The following is a 15,709-nucleotide window of genomic DNA, read 5'->3' as shown; positions in this document are numbered from 1 at the left end:
GAAACCAATTTCCATCTGTAAAATTACTTCCAAGTCCCACCACTTGTGCTGCTATCATAAATTATCTCGGATTCAAGTCTGGTCCACACTTTGAGTCAAGCCTTGAATTAAGAAACAAAAGCCTTCAGCTGAAAAGCTGTTGCTTCTCACAGTGCTCCCAAAGTTTGATTTGTACTTAATGATAAGACAGGAAGGAGACTGCATGATCAAAACTTTTTAAAAAGAATGTAAATAATCTATAGAATGAAAATACTACCATTTGTGTAACTGAGTGCTATTTACAGAACGTCTACGGCCCACAGACAGCAGCGGGTGTTTCTGTGACACACATGTAAAAAACAATCCAGACAGAACAATCTGTGCCTGCAAGTCCATGAAAAGCAACAAACAAGTACGAGGCAGCATTCCCTCTGTGAAGAGGCCTAACAATGGATTTTATAAGTTCATAAGTTCATAAGGTTGGAAAGGACCTATAAGATCATCTAGTCCAACCATCCTCCTATCACTATCTCAAATAGTGATATTTGGATTCAGGATCAAAGCCTGGCTGTTTTTCTACACCTCTTTTTCTCTGTTTCACATACTACTTCATTTCTGCTATCTTAGGGATTGTTTTGTTTTGCCTGTACTCCTTGGACAAAATAGTGATATTTGGATCTCGGATTTTGATCCGCTCAACAGTTTTGCTCAAGGGTGTAACATTTTACTACACTCCACTTGGTAAAGTCCGACCCAGGAATGATAGCAAAAGCAGACGAAGTAGTGAGCATCCTTTTATTTCAGGGCATAAATCCTACCTAGTGTAAGTATCTCCCAGATCAGTGTAACTAAATTATTCCAAGCATGGTGGTGGTATGTTGGCAAATGTAGCACACACACAGGCTTAAAATTCTTACCGTGTGTTTTCTATATAAGTATTCTTTTCCTATTAAGTCAAGACTTTAGCGGAGTTTAACGTATAAAAAAATAAGTTCAAACACACTTTTATTTGTACATGACCATTATCCATTAGAGGCATCAAGCCTCTTCCAGCAAACACAAAAGTTATTCTGTCTTAACAGAGACTTTCTGAAGTGAAATCAGGATATTTTTCTTGATCCCTACATCCTCTGTCACAGTCGCAGACATAGCAGGGAAGAACTCAGAAAAATACAAGCATTCCTTTGAAATTATTTTAAATCACACAATAGTCTGAGACTTATCATTAAAAACAATTAAACAGCCCTTTTTCTTCTCCTTGATCTAAATTGTTACTAAGCCTCTCAGGTTACATTTTCCAGTTTTCCTCTAGAGCACGAAGGTCAGCACACTTCTCCATCTAAGAAAAAGGGGCAAAAACCGTGAGAAATCTCATAACATCTATTGGCAGAACAGATTTTTGCAAACACATAAGGCCTGCAAATAAAATCTGAGAAACAACAGCGACTGCTGCAAGCAGTCATGAACCCCATTCAGCACCTGAAATCCACAGTGTCAACTCAATGAGTCAGACTTTCCTATCAGCACACCACCACACATTTTGGTAGCAAGCTCCAGTCCTCAACACAGCCATCTCCCACGAAGGCCGTGGTTCAGTGCCAATACAAAACCCAACTCCCTGGCACTCGTGTTTTGTGGTCCTCTTTAAGAGTAGGTTGTTAACGCTGAACAGAGCAGTGATTTGATAGCCCTGTGACTGGCCAGGTGCTCTGCTCAGCCCCAAGAGCCACACAACTGCAGCTACGCTCAGAACCACGGGCTCAGGGTACGTTCCTATGTCCAGTTCACCAGTACTTCAAAATCACTCTCCCGACTTACCCAAGGGACTCAGAAAGCAGCAAGTGACAGTTCTCATCTTCTGCCTGCAGGCTGTGATGATTGCTTACCTCAGCTGTCTGCATACACGACCATGCACTTTTGCATAAATTGACAAATTTCACAACACTGTTTGACCAGCTATCTTTTCACATTTTTGGCTCAACTTGAAGAGTTGGGAGAATAACCCAACAGTTCATGATAAGTTTTCACTCGAATTCGGTCTTCCTAATTTCCCCCTTTCAGTTGCAATAAACACTTCTCACAGCAGCACACTACTTCACACCTAATATGGTGTTATTCTTCCTCCATTCTGTTTCTTCCTCTTTCCTCATACAGTTTCCTGCTTTTTGTTCCCCCTTTAAGATGCACATTGTACCTGAAACATAATGCATCTGAAAATAATAATCCCTCCCCTTGTCTTCGCCCCTTGAGAGATTATTTTTCAATAAAGCTTCAACTCATTTCTTTTCTTAGTAAATCAGTTACTTCAATACATAAAAGGAAAAAAAACCCACAAGGCTGATAGTTATTTTCTTACAACAATGCTCCATCTTTTAAAATGCAATCAAATAAAAAGTTCAGATGTTAAATACTCTCTTCCCAACGTATATCAAGATTTGTTTCTTTATCCCTTGGATGATCCTGAGACCAACAACCACTCTAGCAGTTTTCAGAACTTGACAGTAACACAAACTGCGGATAAATGGAAACCTCACTACAGGTCACCATCTAGACTAACAATCTGAAGTCCTGGCCAGTTCTTTCAGATGGTGAAGTCTAAGGCTACTGGTGCTAACCCAGAGCCAGTTCTGGCACAGGCAAGGAGCGCAGCTGGAGGTGTGGACACAGTGGGAGTGTGAGCATGGAGCAGCAGAAGAGAAAGGAAGCATCTGGCATTCACACAGGTCTGCAGGGAAGAAATTCCAAAGGGAGGACTGGGCGCCAAATTCAAAACTGCACTGCACAGTTCCCTGCTCAAAATCACTCCTGCAAGAACAATGCTCAGAGCTTTATTCTCTGCTCTCTCCTCACCTCAAAATAGCATACTCCCTTAGTACTTACTTCTTCCTCAGTGCAGACATGATGACTTCTCAATATGTCTACTAAGAGAAGGGAAAAAAAATAGAAAACCACATGTGGACAAATATTTATTTAATTTTTTCCCCCACAGGCCTGGCTTTTACTTTGTTTCTCCTCTAAAATAAAGGAACCAGGAAAGAGAGGAGAGGATCAAAGACAACACAGACGGCTTCCGTGTAAACCACTGTACGAAGCTTTACCAGGCTCACTTTAAATAAAGCTTGCAATGTCCTAGATCCCTCATTCTCAGATCTCTTTTAACAAGAAGTAGCAGCAATTTATGATGCTACCTCACTTTCAGAGATAAAATTGAGACCTAGTTTGTTTGGCTGCTGACGTACAATAACACAGAATATTTAAGTAAACTTCCAGAACTAACACAAACAATCTGAGCATCTACATCTGAGCTGTTCCTCTTTGTCATTCATACCGAGAGCGGGCTTGCTATCACTCACAAGTAACTTCCAGACAGTTTACAAACACAGAGAAAATAACTAACCTAATGTGACTTCTCCAAAGAACTGATTAAGAACTTCATTCTTACTCAAGAACTCCATATTGGCAAGGAAAATATTGGAATACCAATTTTGGTGGGAGTAATTTTTTCCAGGGAAAAACAAGCAAATATTCAGACTTTGCTTTGCAGGAATGTGAAGCTGTAACACCAAGAAGTCCTGGCCAGAAAGACCTTTCAAAAAAGACCCTGGAAAGTAACTGAGATGGTCAAAAGCTGAAGCAGCCTGCTGCTCAGTGGTAGGAAGACGAGCAATCTCTAGGCAACTCCAGCTCTTCCTCCTCTCAAAAGCACAGTATAGTACAGTTTCGCTGTGCTAGGTAATGCTCAGCATCTGGCTTCACTGCTGTCCAAAGCAGACTTTACAGTACACTGTACCCAGTTTGTTTCCTATGATCTCTCCACAAATAATTCCGTCATATGAGGTTTACCCTCTAAGAGTCAAGCTGACTAGCCATTATCAGCTCATATTTCTCCAGATGTTTTGTGATCTCATCCTTTCTTAATGTCTCTAGCATCTTGCCTACCACCGAGGTCAGATTTATTGGTCGATAATTTCCTGGTTCCTCCCCAGTTCCCTTTTCCCAGAACAGTACTAGCAAAATGAAAGCAACCGAGAGCTAGCATTGCAAAATTATTGCCCCATGTGTTGAAAAATAGACACAAAACAAAAACCACTAACTGACACAGCTTATCTTTTGTTTTCAAGAAGAACAGCAAGAGATTTCCCTATACACCCAAGCCTTCAGCTCTGGAAGTGACATCAGACTGTTTCCCTCTGTTACAGACTTCCCCCTTCCACTCTTTGTTCAGCTCCTATCTTGTTTCTTACCTTTCCTTTTACCCTCAGTTTTCCCTCTGAAGCAGCTGTGCTTCTCTATAGCTGGCATCTTGAGAGTTCAGATGTGCCTTAGGATCCTTTGTATCAAATGCCCCAGCCACTCCTTTGAAATACCATGAAAGCCAGACGATCCTTGAACTAATGTGAACCTTGACAGTACTGGTTACACAGGTCATCAAGAAAGCACCGGCTATATCCCAGAGACAGACAAAAGCCAAGGTAAAGAGAGGGGAAAAAAAAGAAAGAAGACCAAAAATAAAGCAAACATACACACACACACACATACAAAAAGAGGTAGAGAACATGATGAAAACAGGACAAAAAGAAGAGGTGAAGGAAAACGGCAACACAGGACACCCACTGGCTTGAAAAAGAGTTAACTTCTGGTCACACACCTTACTATCCCATTTTGATTCATACTAACAAAACACTAGAAGTGTGAACTTGTGCTCAAAATAGCAGAAGTAAAATTTACAGTCCGCATTACTCTGCTGAGAAGGTTAAAAGAGTAACCATCAGTGTTTAACTCTTAGCTTTTATTTTGTATCGGGATCCTGCATTCATTTTACACAATGTAGCTGTAGGACGGCAAACCACCAAGGACTTGTAGTTATTTATTAGAACATCTGTGTCACTTCATTTCATTACAGAAACAATTCTTCAACAAATTTAGTAGCATTTCCAGCAGTGGAATAAGTATCCTTTGTGTAATTTCTCATTTAAGGATCTTTAGCAATTTTCATCAAATTGGCAACCAGTCCTGAACTACTCAAATAGTCTGATCTGTGAAGTCCACACAGATTGACGTTCGGAGGACATGTTCTGGTTTTCATGGTTAAAATTAGCATGCTGTGTTCTTAAGGTATTTAAAAACAAACAAAAAAGCAGCTTCACATTTGCTGCCTAATAGTAATGGATGAACACACAGGTTTCTCCTGTTGCTCAAAATTGCTTCAAAGTTCTCAGAGTGAGAAATCTAGATTTCTATTTCCTTTAATAAATGTGAGAGTACATTTTTCCCTCCCCCTCCTTCCGTCCTACCCTCCCTCTCCAAAAGACTCCTCTCTCCATTGAGTTTATGCCCTAATAGGAAAACCGGACGTAGTAGGGTAGACAGAGATGACAGAGCATCAGCATGCACAATCCCACTCATTGTTAGCCTTGCAGAAAGACTTAAAAAAAAAAAAAAAAAAAAAAAAAAAACAGGATGAAGACTGAAGACAATAGAAGGACTTTCATAAGCAGGGACCAGAGCGGGAATACATGAGAAATTAAGTGAGAAGTAAAATTTTACTGCTTTACTTTTCTTTAAAAGTAAAGCAGTAAAATTAATGAAATGTACTCAGGCATTTCTTTTTTATCTAAAAGTTCTACAATGCATAACCAGAAGTAAAATACTCCTTATAAAACATCTAGAAAACCAGTAACCTCAGCAAGCAGCAATTTGGACAGAAATTTTTTCTCCCTGCTAGTTGATATACAATCACAAATACAGCACCTCGGTAGCTACCCATTTCCCCCATATCTCCCAATGAACAATCCTCCAGCATAAATCTCAGAGCCTACATGTGCTGTGCACACACAACGCACCGCCCCAAATCAGAGTTTCTTCATTCCCTTTTTATGTGTGTTTAAAGCCTTCAGCTGTGCAGTTCTGCTCAGACTGGTTAGTATTTTAACTACCGTCTCTGTCCTGCAAGAGTCTGTCGCCTCACTGCGACTGGAGTAACAGCAACAAGTACTGCCAAGTGGGAAAAAAGTTCATTCATGAATTCTTACATTTCTGCCTGGTTGAGGTTAGGCATGTCACGGAGATGACTCTGGCCTCTGCACAAACAAACATCTGTGCTACTGGAAGTAGAACTTCCTTTAAGCGACACACTTACAGAACTGCCAAGAGCTCACAGCCAGGCAGAGATGTTTAATTTCATTTCTCCATTTGTATTTTTAATCTTGGAAACAAAAACCAAAATGTAAAGCAAGCTGACAGAAGAAAACAACCCCAGAATTCTAGAAAGCCCTGCTATTTCCCTGCCAGGCCAAAACACCTGCTCCTGATAATGATGGCTTTGTGCTTACATACACCTGCCATCCAGAAGGGCTCCAGAGCACTTTACCAGCTGATTTATACAGGCACAAATCATTAAAACTACCAAAATTAAGCCTCTGCTTAATTGAGATGTAGCAACTGTTTAACTGCATGCAGTCATGCTGTTCAGCTGCTCAGGACATGAACTAAAGAGATACCAAATCCAAAAGCTATGGGGGAAGTTTTAAGTAGAGAAAACATTAATTGCCCAAACTGGATTTTGACCAGTTGCTACAAAATATTTGCATGTGAAAAGCCCTAGGATCTTTAAAGACCACAAGCAGTCCAACCTTCGGTTTTATAAGTTATCCCCAAAAGACAAGCAATATACATTTCCTATATCTAAAATCCTTCAGCAGTCCCTCCCTGCAGTAATTACTGTTTATGCCTTAACTTCTGAAGCTCACAGTATCAGACATCAGTTTTGGAAACATCCTGTGGTTGTAGCACTTGATCTTGCAGAGCAAGCACACTGATAGGGTCTGACAGTAAGTGATTAAAGAAAAAAAAGTCATTTACAAAACATGTACACAAATGGATCAGATTCCCCTCCCCCAAGCCAAAAGAATTGAGTTTCTCAACAGATCTCACAGCAGCTACAATAATTAAGAAAGTAACGGAACAGACACAGAGTACAGCAGGGGAAACCGGGGAGACACAACTCTGCTTTCCAAAACCAATTGGACAATATCAAATTAACAGTGGCAAAATGAATGAAGCAGGATGAGGTAGGAGTCTCTGTATCCACAAAGAAGGCAAAAAGGCAATGTCAAACTGGTTAAAAACGACTAGGACAACCAGCATCCAAAAACCACCAGGAAACATTTGACAGTTTAGGCACAAATTTGCAATCTCAATTATGCAGAACATGCAGAGTAACATTTTGGAAATGGAAATGGCTCAACAGATAATCTCAAACTACCATCAGCAAGCCATCTGAGACAATAATCTGTTTCTGTAAGGTAATTTGAAAAAGAGAAATATCAGATCAAGAGATCAGAGCCTCTTTTGCTGAGACCTGAAGAAGCCTCCTTACATGAAAGAAGATTCACTGCAATCCCAGAAACAAGGTAAATTCAGCTCTCAAGACTAAATAGAAACAGGATTGCAATGTGACTGCTTTAAAGTTCCAGATACACCTGGATCATCCTGACAACCTGTGCATTTTTAAAATTCCATTTTCAAATTCTTAAAACTATGTCTCCCTCAGTTTTCTGTGCAGTGCTTCTCAAAAAACAAACAAACAAAAAAAAAAAAGGATGTACAGACAAAACTGTAATGAGAAGATTAAAAAGACTGTAGTCTAAATACAGCATTTAAAAGTAAAAATGTATCACTTATTTAATGAGTTTCTAGATACATAAATGGGAACGGGAAACATGATTTTGTGTTTCTTCCTCCTGTTTTAACCCAACAGTGCAATTCACAAGTTTGTTACCAGAATAACCTAGCCTACATACACCAGAATTATCTGGTGCATTATTGAAGGTAATGAGTGGATAGGAACATTCCTATCTTTGCTTTCAAGTAAAACAGACCAGAACAAAAACCTGAAAATAGCATATCAAAGCACTTCTACATCAAGCATCAGATAATTTGCTAAACTGCACCCTTTTAAAACATGGATTATAAACCTCATTGTTGCAGATGAATGATCAGCCTTTATCAAGGTGTTGATAATGAATTTCCATTTTCTTCCAAAAATAATTACACTATACCTTTGCACCTTCAGGCGTGTTGTTGCAAACCCTCTAGAAAAATCCTGAGTTTGCAAAACCATACAAGCTTCTCTACTGCTGGAGCACATGGGTTCTGGTTTTGGTCCAAAAATGACGATATTAAGGAAAGTACCTAACACCAATCTCTCTCTTACACGAAACAATAGCAGAATACAAGGAAGCAGGTAAGCCAGGAGCAGCATTGTAGTACTTGAAAACACCCACCTACCCTCTCAAAAATTAAGTATAAGTCCAGTGTTTTGGAAATAAAACCTTTTTTGAACACAAAAAGCATAATGGTACACATGAATACAGTATTGCAGTTTTGTCATCCAGTCTAGAATGTTTTTTTATAAAAATCATACCTCATTACAAGCAGAAATGCAGAGTGCACAAACTCAAGACTGTTCTTTGTGTCTAGGGCACCAGTATCAAGAGAGGTTCAGACAAACAGAAGAACACGTTCTCTGGCAAGTCTCTGCACTCCTCACAAAGACCAATCACCATTCAAATCAAGGTTCACTTCAAGGCAGCATAGAAACAGAAAAAGAAAAGCTACAGATCTACACATAAAACAAATGATTTGCCTTAGTCGAACCTTTAACACTGTGAGTATCATCTCTGGTTGCTATCTTCATAATCATTTTCAAACCAAAGAGCTGGCGCAGTTTGATGTGAACACACACACACGCACAAACCCAAAGAAATCTCCCTGTAATGCGTTTTCTCAGCTTGACAGAAAGTCACACACTCCTTACAGACAGTTTCCCACTGAGGCAAGCAGGAAAATGAGAACCAACTATCTGAATACACCTTGCTAAAGGGAAGACCTCATGTTGAAGGGCCCGACACCCAGCTGTACTGAAGAGGAGAGCCACTTACCTCGTTTGTGGAGCCACCCTTCCTTCACTATCGCTACTTCATTCATAATGGCGGGAATGTCTCTTGGTATATCAGTTTATATCAAAAGATCACTGTTGAAATTTCTGAACTCCAGCAGAAGGGTCCACACAAAAGGGATGTTGTTTTCTCTCGTCTTTCTCCTTCTCAGCTACTTCTAAAAGGATCAAAAGAAAAGAAAAACAGAAGTCCACCATCATTTATAGTACATCACATATGTGAAATCAGGGATACAACAGGGAGTAGTTTTCACTACTGGCTTTTTTTTTTTTATTATTACAAATCTTAAATGAGGGCTTTGTTCTTCACAGGGATTGTTATATCTCAGAGTGAAGGTGCTAGAAGAAGTGCCTGCTTAAGTCCTGCTTCTTCACTAAGCTGGTTGACCACTGGCAAACTCACAATATCAGCACCCTATCTAGATTAGAGGTGGACGCGAGTCTTTGCCTAGTCGACACCTTCCAGTTCTCCACAACATTAAACTCCCCTCAACAAGAAAAAAATCCAAGACTCAGCAAAGTCTAGGTCTAAATATTTCTTGGCATGACCTCCAGAACCCCCACAGGAAGGTTTATTTACAGCCTGCTGTGTATCAGTCTATCACCAAATACACACTGCACCCAAGAATAAAAATTCCCAATACTTTGCTGCACGGTATCCTGTTATCTCACTCAAATCTCCTTGACTTCCCCCAAAATCACCTTCTCTGTCTTCGATATAATTCCTGCCTCTCTACCAAGATTCTGAGATAAGCTTACGTTATCCTAAATCAGCCATTAGAAGCACCCTGATCACTTTTATCATGTTTCTCTAACTCACTGCTGATTGCTGCTCCCTTTTTGCACTGAAACAATGTAAAGATGCCTTAGGATTTTTATTGTTTTGCTGTATGAGAGGAAGTCCCTATCTAAATAGCTCAGAATAGCCAAAAGTTACTGAAAATTTGTCTGTCTCATGGCTGACTATCTCAGAAGCCTTCATCATCTTTCTCTCCATCACTGAAAGCAGCTCTTCCAAGATACATCAGCTATTATTATTTTCTAAATTGAAGATTATTATTTTTCTGCTTGTGGTATAAGTGTCCTCTGCTTTTCTTTAATGACTTCTGAGCTCTCAGAAGTGTCCATTTGTTCATCCAATTTGGTACTGCTTAGGTAATAAAGGAAAAAAACTAGTGACGTTCTAAACTAGGTAATAACTAACATGGCAGCACTTGTAACACAGCACCAAAGACCTGGCTTTTACTGGCTCCCCTCCATACGGAGACATCACATTCCTACCAACAAATACATATCATCTCTGCATGCGTTTGGCATGTGTGCATCAATAATTTGTGAGCATGCAGGTGATACTCATCAGAAACCAGATTAAAAAGCGACTAATTTCACATAACTCACTAAGACACAACCCTGGACGGACGAAGCAGGTGGTCAAAATGAATCCAACCCAGAACTGAGACACTAGCAAGGACAGAGGGGCCTGTACCATTCGTTGTCAGTGCTCTAAAACCATTTTTGAAGCAAGGAAGTCAAATCTGAATGGTCACTACAAGCAGAAATTGACTGGGAGGAGATGCCAGAGAAAGAAGGTAAATCTTAATATTTCTACCTATGAACCTTAACTAGTCATCACTACTTCCAGTAACATTTTATTTTTTATTCTTTTTTTCCCCTGAAAACAGCAGATTTTTTCCAAATTATGAATCTCCCATTTCTGACTGCCTATAATTATCAACTGAAAGAAACAGATATAACGTTTGCCTGAGGGAGGGAAAACACACAAAAAAATGACACTGGAACAAGAGACTTGTAAGAATTCTTAATTTCATAAATAAATATGTGAGAACCATATGCTTCAGAATAGAGACCAGCAGCCCACAGCCACCAGTTGTCTTCGAACAAACTCCTTCAGATCCAAAGCAATTAAGACACAACTTGATGAACACAGCATGCTTTCACCGTCCCTTCAAAAATGCATGCACAATAGTCACGCCAGCTAGATCTACTTGTTGACATCAACAAGAAACCAAACCTTGCTAAAGGTTTCACTTAAGCATTGAGAGATTTGCAAAGCATTGAGCAGAACCCCTAAGATTATCACAGCTTAGGTAAGGAAACAACACCAAGGTGTGAAAGTCAGTGCGTCTAATTTGGTGCTGTAACAGAAAATAGGGTCCTGTGTAACCTAGCTCTCTGTGTCTTCAACAGTTTCAATGTGTTAAGCAGTCAATATCCTTTCCAAGACTCATGCTTTAAAAGAAAGAAAGCTATGAGCCAAACTAGTATGCAGAAGGAAGCATCCTTTTATAAAAACCAGAGAAAAGTGAGATGGCACAAAATCATGGAACATCCAACTAACATACTCCAGGTTTTTCTGGGTTAATGCTTGCTAGGATTACCACCTGGCAGCAAAAAAAAAAAAAAAGCAAATCAGCAACGAAGCCCAAAGATCAGAGGAACTGCTTTTTCCATTTTTTATAGTGTCCAAAAGACCTGGACTGCCTTCTGCCTCCGATTCCTATACAAGAAACATCCTTCACTTGTTAGTGAAGGGGGAACTTCCCTTAGAGTTGTATTTTCTCCACAGTGTGAAGAGCTGGGAATCCCTTCTCATTAAGCAACAAACTTTCCAGGACACAGCTCCGACAACAGCAAACTCACTCTATCTGGTATTTCAAAATACTCATCCAAGTTGTGCTTAATAAATGAATTTAAATAAAAGGCAATTGAATAGAGTGGTAGCAAGTAATAGTGATTTCCTGGATTAGAGGAGTAAATTAACTACTGGTCAATGTATTTCTGAAGATGTGTAAACCAGAGAAAGTTCCATTTGCATAAAAACTTTAGAAAGAAGGAAAAAAAAAAAGAATTATTACAGTCCTCATTTATGGCCATCTAGGAATGGTTCCCAGTGAGCAGAGGGCATCTGAGGTAAGTATGACCTGGCTGCTTCAGTCTGCATCTGCACATGACTGAGTACTGTCAAAAGCTAAACAACTCTGTCTCTCAGCATTCAGTTTGCTGGACTTTCAATACACTTTCTGTAATACCTTTTCCAATACCAAAATATTCCTCACACAGCAGAAGCACAGTAAATCACAAATAGTACACTGGCATTGTATCACAGTGTACGCTGTTTTTAGGCATACATTACTTCTTAAAGGTATTTACTTTCATAAGTTGTAAGATCACTCACTTCTCTATGCACTGCAACAATGAAGCCTGCTTCAATGGAGCACAATCTTTCCTGTATTTGGGAGAGCTCCTTCTCTCATATGCTCTTCTAGATATGTTCATGTTCTCTTGTTTCCAAACACCTCTGAAAGCAAGAGAGCAATCTGCCCTTTTCAATTTGCCCTCTTTCCAAGGTCAAATTTTATACTCCTTTCTACTCACACTCAAAAGCAGAGCAGGAAGAAAATGAGTTCTTCCATTAACAGTGAATCTGAAACTAAGCTTATGGGATGCAAGAGCACCTAATGACTTCATCTTTGTGAAGGAGCAAGCCTTGCTCAGAGGAAGATCAAACCCACCAGCCTCAGCCCTGTCCCTGTCCACTCCGTATGCTGGCTTTGCCAGCCAGCACAGATCCGAAAGCAGGTTACAGCAAAGCATGCTCCAGGACTAGCACTTCGCCCATCCCAACACCCATTACAGGATGCAGATCGGCAGCCCTGATGTGACAACACATCCATATATGTTCTCTTAACACACAACAGCAGAACCATCCAAAAAAGGATCCAGCTGCTCATCTGCCTACCTTGGTTGCGAGGCACAAGAACTGCAGGGAGCAGAGGTAGAGGTGTATGCTTTGGGGCCCACACGTGGCACAAGCAACCTGCGCTCTCTTTCCGCAGCACATCCGCGGTCTCATTTTAAGCTCACAGCCAACTGCATCCAAACAGCACAAGCACAACGAAGTTGGGCTCCAGCCAGCGTTTTAAGTAGAGCGTACGGAGAAGTATCTCCACCATGCTCTGACCGGTGAAGTACATCTCCTGCATTATGCAAATCCTACCCAGGAGCAGCAGTGCTTCCAAAGCACTCAAGGCCCCATGAACTCACAGCAGCTTCACACCATGACCCAGTTTCTCAATCTGGGCAGACAGCTTTCAAGAGCACAGAAGGACCAGGTTGTTCCAGCATCTTAGCTTGCTTTACAAAAATGCATTGTGGACCATGGGTTAGGCATGGTCACAAATATTTGCTACCAGCCCATGTGATGTTCCATTTAGAACAACACCATGTCTAAATGAGTATTTCATGACTGCATGTGCAGCTTATCACAAGGTTTGGAAATGCTTCTCTGATACTAAGAACTGTGGGAAAAACAGTAAGTGGAGAAGAAAAAAAAAATCTCTAAAGCCACATCTACTTTTCTTCCAATCCGTCAGCACGATCTAGGTTTACAAAGCTGCAATTTGGAATGCCTGTGCTCTCATGTCTTCACTAATCAATAGACAGGAGGCTGATTTTGTTCAGGTGAGGGGCCAGAGTTACGACATGCAGCTGTCCAAGCTGCAACCACAACTGCAGTTTGATAGGACAAATTGAACTGCGTATTTCAAAACTAAGCAGTGGCAGAAAAAGAGATCTCTTCATACTCTCTGTCAAAGCCATAGGCTAGACAAAATCTTCTTTATGTTCCAAAACAAGAAGAAGGCCTTTTACAGTTTACCCTCATATAATTTAATGACTGTGCTACCCAGAACTTCTGTACCAACTTAAGATGCATTTAATCAAATTCTGTTTCAAGGTATTTATAACGGAAGTTTTGTTCTGTCTCCCAAGCAAACCAAACCACTCATGAACCTATTTAATCCTCAACACAATCGCTTACAGGCTGTTTCTATAAGCCAGCAACACTGGAGCTACAGGTTATTTGTGGACACTGGATCGATTCCTAGATTTGATTTACTGCTGCTGCTGAGCACCAAAAACAGTTCCATACATGATGTACACAAGGAAAACCCTCCTATTTAAAAAAAATCAAAGGTGGTTCCACAGTGCCCTTAAATCTACTAACTCACACAAATGCTGTGGCTGTCATCAGGAAATTAGCTGCTACAAAAAAGTAATTACTAGTCACACACTGCCTTACATTTATTTACCTGTAAACAAATATTCTTCTGAATTAAGTGTTAGTAACGCCCCTTTGTAACTGTATTTCGAAATGTACATCCCTCCTGGTGGCATAAATACAACAGACAAAAGTAAAGCAGGGATTAGCTTCTTGTACGGTTGGGATGAATGAAAAATAAAGAAGAGAGAAAAACAGTTAAATCCTTTCCCAGAGGTAGGGGGAATTCCAATAAGGTGCAACCTGCATCAGTACTGTTCTGCCAGTAAAACACACAGCAAATACAAGCATGCTCACGCGCTGTTAGAATTCAGCGTTGTACAAAGAATCCGAAGGACAAGTCCTAGAAGTCTGCAGGAAGGTTTCAGCAATTGCAGAATTCCACCTTGAAGGATGGGGGGGGGGGGGGGGAGGAGGAAGGATGGGGTTTGGCTGCAGGCAGCTCCCCGCAGCTCTGCGAAACACCACTGCAAGTAGTCAAAGTGATGGGGCCCGACACACAAGAGACTCACACCCCCGGCTGCAAACACACCCCGGTCCGCAACGCAGCGCGGGGCCGCACAAAAGATAAAAGGGGGAAAATGGGGGTGGGGGAAAAAACAGGGGCCGGGGGGGCAAGGAGATGGAGGAGCGCTCGGCCACTTACTAACTCGTACTTTGAGTGCCTCCCCCCTTCCCTCTGCCCCAACCCCCGTTTCCCTCGGAGATGCTCGGGGACGCCGCAGCAGGCCCCGAGGGCGGCCGGGGGAGCCCCCCCCACCTCCACCACTTCCATTCCCCGCATCGCAGGGAAGCCAACAGCTTCCTGTTCGCCCCGAGCCCTCCGCCGGAGCCGCAGCCCTCCTCCCCCTCCAGCACAGCCGGCACACACCCCCCCAGGCGGCCCGGGCCGGCAGCAGCTCCCACCGCGGCCTAGGCGGGTCAGCGGGAGCCCGGCGGCCGCCGCCCGCAGAAGGCGGAGAGGGCCGCCTCGCCTCGCCTCGCCTGGCCGCCCCTCCCGAACCCCGCACAATGCGCGGCGGAGCAGGCCCCGGCGCTCCTTCCCAGCCCGGGGAGCGGGTCACTTACATGGCTGCGGGAGGTGATGGGAGGGCGGCGGCGGCGGCAGGGGGAGAGCGGAGGAAGGGGGAGCCCGGCGGGCGGGCGAGCGCCGAGCGAAGGCCTAACTGTGCTCACGGCAGCCGCCGCCTCCTCACCATCCCCGGGCGGCGGGCGGCGGGCCGGCTCCTCCTCCCCTTCTCGCAGTCGCTCGGCCCATGGGGCTCGCACGGGCTGCCGGCCTGCCTTCCCCGCCGCTCCGCCTCGCTCCGGCCGACAGGAGGAGGTTGCCTCTCGCCTCGCTCAGCAGCGCTCCCGGAGCCGCAGGACCGAGCTCCCCGCAGCCGGAGCCGGGCTCGTCCCACACGCTCTCGCTCACATCCTCCGGGGAGCGGCCGCCGGGTCCTACCGCCGCCGCCAAGCCGCTTCCCGCCCGCCCCGCCGCGCTCTGTGGGGCCGCCCTGCTCCGCCTCGCTGCTCCCCTCAGCCCGCCGCCTGCTTCAGGCTGTTCTCCTCGCTGGGTGTGGGTCACTTTGTGGCTTTTCCTGGCTTAGGGCTGCGGGAAGCTGCCGGCCTTAGCAGTCTGCTGTCTGCTCGTGCCGAAGTGTTGGTAGTGAACTGTAGAAAGCATGGGCCCCGGTGGCTTCGTGGCA

At 42.9% G+C, this 15,709-nt stretch overlaps 1 protein-coding gene across 1 annotated transcript in view; it reads right to left on the bottom strand.

The window, feature by feature from the left end:
• The window catches only part of AKT1 (AKT serine/threonine kinase 1), a 65,750-nt gene extending 50,342 nt beyond the window's left edge, over nt 1-15,408 (bottom strand). Inside the window, exons 1-2 of the mRNA XM_065749479.1 lie at nt 15,087-15,408; nt 8,922-9,093 (exon numbers count right to left, since the gene is read on the bottom strand). Of these exons, the coding sequence (XP_065605551.1) occupies nt 8,922-8,967 (46 nt within the window). The 5' untranslated portion in view covers nt 8,968-9,093; nt 15,087-15,408. The remainder of the gene's footprint in view (nt 1-8,921; nt 9,094-15,086) is intronic.
• Between the last annotated feature and the right edge of the window lie 301 nt (nt 15,409-15,709).

Source organism: Cyrtonyx montezumae, unplaced genomic scaffold (assembly GCF_038088225.1).
Source record: "Cyrtonyx montezumae isolate F1298 unplaced genomic scaffold, pur_monq_1.0 scaffold_10, whole genome shotgun sequence".
NCBI lineage: Eukaryota > Metazoa > Chordata > Aves > Galliformes > Odontophoridae > Cyrtonyx > Cyrtonyx montezumae.
Note: the sequence above shows the minus strand (reverse complement) of the source record. Positions and strands in the feature narration are given on the sequence as shown.